Source organism: Plectropomus leopardus, chromosome 10 (genome assembly GCF_026936395.1).
Source record: "Plectropomus leopardus strain MGB_pleo_1.0 chromosome 10, ASM2693639v1, whole genome shotgun sequence".
In the NCBI taxonomy this organism is placed as follows: domain Eukaryota; kingdom Metazoa; phylum Chordata; class Actinopteri; order Perciformes; family Serranidae; genus Plectropomus; species Plectropomus leopardus.
In genome coordinates, this window is record NC_142185.1 from 32299622 (window position 1) to 32306771 (window position 7150).

At 39.3% G+C, this 7150-nt stretch overlaps 1 protein-coding gene across 12 annotated transcripts in view; it reads right to left on the bottom strand.

Moving 5' to 3' along the window:
- Nucleotides 1-7150, bottom strand: part of LOC121949004 (mitogen-activated protein kinase kinase kinase kinase 4-like) — a 149382-nt gene that overhangs the window by 15045 nt on the left and 127187 nt on the right. For 5 of the 12 annotated variants that reach the window (XM_088083602.1, XM_088083600.1, XM_088083599.1 and 2 more), the window contains 5 exons: nucleotides 6012-6109; nucleotides 5144-5322; nucleotides 4338-4455; nucleotides 2952-3404; nucleotides 550-664 (listed from right to left, as the gene is read on the bottom strand). In XM_088083602.1, the coding sequence (XP_087939728.1) occupies nucleotides 550-664; nucleotides 2952-3404; nucleotides 4338-4455; nucleotides 5144-5322; nucleotides 6012-6109 (963 nt within the window). The remainder of the gene's footprint in view (nucleotides 1-549; nucleotides 665-2951; nucleotides 3405-4337; nucleotides 4456-5143; nucleotides 5323-6011; nucleotides 6110-7150) is intronic. The other 7 variants (XM_088083606.1, XM_088083609.1, XM_088083607.1 and 4 more) reach the window with 3 other exon arrangements.

A 7150-nucleotide genomic window follows, 5' to 3' on the forward strand; every position in this document is an offset into this window, starting at 1 on the left:
TGAATAAGCTGAGGGCAACTCCTCAGTGAAATGAGTTTAAACACATCAGTTTTTGGGAAACACTGGGTTACTGTATGAAGCGTGTGCATATGGTCGTGGTCGTCTGGTGGGAGGGGCTTCTGATAGAGACAGGGGAGCTGCAGGAGGAGGGTGTATGTTCGAATTCAGTTGTTTTTGTTTTTTTCCTTCCAGATTTCTGCCTATCCCGGCTTTATGGCTTCAAACTATGGGGGCACAGTTTGCTGGTAAGACTCAAGATTAACAAGAAACTTTTCGTATGTTGTGTGAGTTAAAGCCAAATTAAAACAACAAAATGGATTTAGAGAACTTTATACTCCGGAGCAAAATGGGTGCAAACAGATAGCAGCACAACACACTGAGGAACTCTTGTAAATCCTGAATTTATAGTTCCTTCAGTTCCCAGATCTTTTGATGGAAAAGCCTTCAGAGGCCTGAGATCAGAAGTACACAAAAGCACTTCAAACGTTCATGGTTATGAATCTTTTTGCATCTGATTTTTCCCCACAGTCAACGGATGTCTGGACTTACCGACGTTGTTGAGAGCGCTGCCGGTGGATGGAGAGACTTGGAGGAGGCGTGGGTCGATGAACGGAGTGAAGGAGGAAGAGGACTTGTGTTTCTGCATGTTGTTACTAGACTGGCTCTACAGTGAGGTAAAATAAAACAGATTTAGTGATGACAAAATATCACAGCTCTGAATGTGATGATCAAAAACACATTTACAGCCTCAGATGTCTACGGATAAAGATGAATGTAAACAAATAACAAGCCAACTAAGGTGCTTCTGTATGCTGCATGCAATTAAAACGGGCATTCAGTCGAAGGATAAAATGATAAATACTGAGGAAAAAGGCAAAAACAATGGTGGAGGGTAAAACATATGGAGTGTTGTTGACAAAAAGAACAAAAGGGGAAACAAAAATGCAGTAAAAAAGTATTTCCATGGGAAACATACTTGCCGTTTTGCTCCTAACTGTCCTGTTCGCTATGATTTATTGTCTGGGGAGTGTGAGAATATGACTCGTTTGCTGAAAATAGGCAAACACCAAGGAATAAAATGAGATTTAGATGTTTAGGGGGGATTGCTTGTGAAACCGCAACGAGCCTCAGAGGACACTTCAGCAAAAAAAAAGAAAAGAAAAGAGAGCAAAACAGTCTGTTGTGATCATAAATATAAAACCTCACACTAAAACATAAGCACAGTAACTTCAACAGTATGTTTACAAGGCAAAAAAAATCTAAATCTGCTTTTTCATCTAGTCCTACTTCAAAATCATCCCTAAAATGCAGCCCTCCACCAACACAACCATCTCCCTGCAGAAAGTTGTCAGTAGATACAGAAAACAAAATAAAGCGTGCAGGAGAAGGATCGCCGGTGCCGGTGGTGATCAGTAGAGGACGCCCTACCCAACACCAGGCTTAAAAATCTGAGAAGACGTAATCATCATGGCCAGTCAGAAGTGTGGAAACGACAGCAGTATGAGCACAACTTTGCTTATTTTGAAAACTAGTATGAGTGTAAACTCCAATTGTCACATTTTGGTTGCCTAAAAAATTCCTGTTTAGCGTTTGGTTGCACTGAAAGACCCTCTAAGGAGTCGGATGTTTAGTTTTTTCCACTAAGTTAATTTCAGTAAGCCTGTTTTTGCTGGCATAAGTGACACAGCTGTAAAAGCACCGAGCCAGCAGCAGTCTATTTATTTATCATTCTGTTTTTATATAAAGTTTCTTTTTTTTACTACAGTTTTACTATTTCTGAGCCGAATGCAAAGTACTTTTGTTCTAGTGTGCACTGTTGTGTCAAGCTTGAATGACAATAACGTCATTAAGTTGTCAGTTTTTAATATTGCAAAAGAGACAGTTTTACATTTACTGTAGATACGATACATTAAACTTGCTATAATATCAGCAGCCCACAGCCAGTAAGGCTATGATGTGATAGACCTGCGTGTTTTATTGACTTACATGCATGTCAGTATAAAAGCTAAAACCTAAATTAGCCATGTTTTGATCATGTGCTCTGACATTATCACACAGGGATTTACAACCGAAAGGACTACAGGTTGTTTAAGGCTCACAACGTTTCACCAGTGATTAAGCTGTCGAAACTGTTTGGATAAAGCGTTTGATGCTTTTTGTTTAACCAGAAATGACCCCAAAATCCCCGTCGACAAACCCACCAGACTCCATTTAAATAAACAGTACGTGCTCAGAGCCCGCATTTATTTATTCATTTTTTGCATCTAACTGAGTGAATTAAGGGTTGATTTCATCCAAAACACATTTGGTGATTGTTTAAACAGTGGAAAGACGAAGTCAGACAGCTTTTGTGAGTCAGCTTTGAATGAAATGTGTTTTTTGGTGATAAAATTACTGTTTTATCTAAATGGAGTCTGGTGTGCTGATGATAGCGATTTCAGGGTAGTTTCTGATCAAACAAAAACAATTTTACTCTTCAACAAAAAGGTCTATTTCTGTAGGGATCCTTCAGAGATCATGTCAGACACTTGGAATAATAATCTGAGCCTGTCTGTGCAAAAACAAGCGTTTCAGTGGTCGTAAATTGACAAAGTATAAATGCCCGGAGTGGTTACGCTACATTCTCACTAAATACAGGACTGATTAAAAAAATGTTGTTTTCATTAATCAGTAAAGGCACAAAACATGGTTGAAAAACACCCTTTAACTCTGGATTTTTAGGTGTATTTGACTCGCTGCTCCTCAGCGTGGTAGCAGATTATTTTGCCCCTCGGCGTATAATAACGTGGCGTTTGTTGTGCTGCTTTGATATTTATCTGAACTGGTGTGTCCGCTCTACTGTGTTCCCAGTTATGTCAGGCACTGATGATTTCGACTTCTCTTTGCTCCTCCTCTTCATCATAACACAAGAAATGGCGTTCTTAAGTCCGTGTTGGGGCCGGGGGACATACCTCTATGAGGATGCTGAGCTTGTCCAGGGGACTCTGGGGGGACATGGTGGAGGGGCTGGCGAGGCTGGAGGAGGAGGGGGAGTTGGATGCAGAGGAGGAGGGGGAGGAATGGTGGCTCTGCTGGATCAGGTCTGGGAGGTGGTGGATGCGGCCGGCAAAGCCGTTCCTGTCCAAGTGCTGTGTGGGGTGATGGTGGTGGTGGTGATGATGATGGTGGGGGCTGGGGGTGTGGTGAACGAGGCCCGGGCCCAACACCGAGCCGGGACTCGGGGCAAAGCCCGCGAGCAGGCCGGGCGTTTGAGCCTGAGCCGGGCCGGGGCTCGGACGCTTTCTGTCACCTGCGCTCTGGAAGTAGAAAGAGGGGTAGACGACTGTGGGTCTACATGTGCTCCTGACGAGTTCGGGGGAAGGGAAGGTGTTAGCTACAGCGAAGGGCAAACTACAGCGACTACTCTACAGGCGGAAAGAAAACTCTCGTTAGTAGTCAATTATATCGTTAGATCGTATGATCAGTTTGTGGTTTTTATTTGTCCTAAATGCGTGTCTTAATTTCCTACACAGACTGAAAATGTAACAAAACCTGAACAAATGTTAGTACATCTCCAACATTGACCTCTGAACCCGGAGCACATTGGTGCAATTTCTCTCAAAAACATGGGAAAAAAGCAATAAGTAATTTGATGAGAAATTTTCCAAAAATTACAAAGCATTAGAATTTTTAAAAAATATTTTAGAAAATTAATATGTTTTTGTTTTTGAAAACAATTTTTAAAAAAGATAAGGAAAATGTCTATGATTAAGCTACACTTATAATTATCATGATTACTTAAAATTATGTTCCAGAATTATTTAATTTTTAAGCTCTTTTTCCAATTCTTCTTTGCCTAATTATCTTAATTTAAAAAGGAAAATATAATATAATGAATAAATATTTTCTTTCAAATTTTTGGGTCATTTATTTTTTCGTTGCTCATTGCCTTCTGCCCATGTTTTTGAAAGAAATCAAGCCAATAATGGGCTTTGTAAATAAAATAAAATTGAAAGTATGTTGTTTTACTGTGGCATTTTTAAATAATTAAATGTAATTTTAATTTAACTCATACCCAATTTGCTTACATTATTGTCAGTAAAAATATGCGCGTTTGAAACAGATTTTCCTCATATTGTGCAGGCCTAATTTATACCCAACCTATAGTAAGATTTTAACCTTTGTAACACTAAAACTGCTCAAAAGTAACAAAACAGAACATGAGCAACACAACAAACAAACAAACAAAATGGAAAAACACTCGGGGAACGAATAAACAAAGTAAAAAACTGAAAGTATATGGTAAATGATTTGTGTGCTTGACTTTTGTTGTTTTGTTTTTTCCTTTCAGCCAGTACCTGTCTGACGATCAGCGTGCTGTCTTTGCAGGGCGTCGAGCCTGCATCGCTCTCGCCTTCGTCATGAACGATCATGGTTTTCACAGACTCCGTCTCTCCGTTACTCAGCCTGGAAGAGCTGCGAGAGAGAAGACGACACATTCAGCACAGAGACTTTATGTTCCCGCTGGAGTTTGGAAAACAGTTTATTTTGTTTCTCGCTGTTAGAACGTTAAAGCAACATTTTCTTACTGAGAAATGGGCTGAACTTACCTGAGTGAGCGATGTCTACCATTCAGTTAAAGTATGTTACCTTTTATGGTGTGTTAAAGTTGTGCTGATAAGATTTTTTTTTTTTTAAAGAATGAATATTCACTGTTTTTAATTCCAAATATTTCATGTTACTCCATTATATATTTGATGAAAAATATTATATCAGTGTAATTTTTTCACCATTTCCTATAATGGTAAATATCTAGAATAAGGTTGGAAATAAAAGCAGTGGTAATGCTACCATAAAAGAACAGTACAATAACAGATCAGTAACATTAAGACAAAAATGGTGCATGATTTGTAATTTTGTCAGGTAGAGGCCTTTGTAAAGAAAATCTATAGGGTCTGATTAAAAAAGAAAAAAAGAAATGGATTTGTTTGTTATTGTAGCCACAAGAAAATAAAAAGATGAAAAGAAGAAAATTTTCCATCTCTTTTTTTTCTCATGGAGGATTTTAAAGGGTAAAGGTAAATTTATCCATTATCCTTCACTAATATATCGTGCTGTTTCTGACGGCTCCGCGTTACAGTGTTTATGTTTTCTGTGCACATACACAGCTCTGGAGTCCTCCGGGCCAGAAGTCGACTCCTCGCCTGCCTCCTGGTCGACCTCCTCGTCGTCATCGTCGTCGGTGGTGTCTGAGTCTTCACTGGAGGATGAATAATCCGTCACCTTGTTCGGGGGGCGAACGTCGTCCACTGCGCGCAGCTCCTTGGCCAGAGCCGTCAGGTCCTAAAGGTCAAGAGGTGAAGGGTGAAAGGTCAGTTTAGCTCATTGATTTTTATCCCTCTGCTGGATTAATTGCAGTTTCTTCAGCTGGACATTATATATACAAGCTGTGTAAATTTTTCAGATGAACGTCCTTTGAAAGAAAGTGAAGCAGGAACAAAGAAAGCTGCAGGAGAAGAAGAGTGGTTAGAGAAGTTCGCCAGCCAATGAGAAGCCAACGTGAGAGCAGCAAAGCCAAAAGATGAAGCTGATGATCTTCAAGCTACTGCAGGTAAGGTTAGTGAATTAATCTGAATAATGAGACAATCATTAGAGCTGCAAGGATGAAAAAGTGTAACAGCGTAGGAGACAGAGAAAAGTCTTTATTGAGGTTAGAAGAGGCGTGAGTGGAGACCAGAGGAGAGAAAGCGAGCGATAAGTGCAGAAAACCCGACAGCCAGTGAGCTCAGTCCAAAGATGAAACAACCATTTCTCAAATTCGCAGCACATCACTCTATCAGCAGATCACCGTCCAAACGAGCCGGTTAATCATCATTCACACGAGGAGGAAACGCCAAATTATCACTCCGACTTTCAAACAATCCCAAAGCGGCACACCATCACGTTACTGTAACTAACACACACACAGAGCGCTACATCTATCTCAGCTAGCGAGCTACAGCACCGGCTGCTCAGCCTCCGTCGACTCTCACCGCTGGTCTGTTCGGCCTGACCAAGTCCCTTCTCTCCTCTGGTTTTTTCCCAGCATTCTCTGGCCGCTGGAGGGGCGAGCCCTCTGATTTGGAGGAGGCTGAAGGGGGTGGAGGTGAGAAGACCAGTTTATTTTAAAAAGTGATGACGGAAAAAAAAATCTGATGTTTCCATAGCTCCTTACGAAAGTGAAATTTAGTGTTCATTATTTTCATATTTTTGCTATGATAGTATAGTATTTAGTCTTTCTAGGCTGATTTCATGAAACCGCAGAATGACTGAGTTTTATTTTATTGTGGTTTTCTCAGTTTTGAAACAGAAAATATACTCAGTTTTCTCAGTGTCATCTTTATCAATTTCCTGTCTATGAAGCAGCTCCAGACTCTTTACCAACACATGGCACAAATTTGACTTTGAGCACTCCAATTTTTGAATTTGGGAGAGAATTGGTTATTTTAGCATATATTTTTAGACTGTCTTAGAGCATAGGAATAACATGTTTACATTTTGAAAATGGACGTTTAAGCCCCTTTAAGGTGGTGTTTCAGTTACGCTTTTCTCTTGCTGCATTTCTATAGAAAGCTATTAGATTTCACCGAAACTAAACTGTAAAACTAAAACTTAGTGTGCAAAAACATTAGTTAACTAAATTATAAAATACTAAAAAAAACTAACTGAAATGATATTGTCTACAAACAAAACAAAAACTAAAATAATACAAAAAAAATAATGTCATAAGTTTTAGTCTTTGTCTATTTGGTAAATCTGTGAGCATAACGAGCTCGAGGAGGCTTTGATACATGTTTGTAATGAGCCTGCGAAATCTACACGACTGTGAGTCAACTGCAGACACAAAGTGCTGCCTTTTTGTTATTATACTGTTTATTGTGAATTTTTAAAAACTTGCCCACGACAAATACCCCAAATTATAATAAGAAAAAAAACTAAACAGAATATAAAAACTAAGGCAAAACTTAACATTTTGAAACTAGTAAAAACTGACTGAAGGGAAATCCTATCCAAAACTCAACTGAATTTAAAACAAAAATGAATGAACTAATGATAACGATGACTAACTGACAACTAATTAAACTAGTTAACTAAAATTACAAAACTACAAAGCTGTGTTAGTTCTGATTTG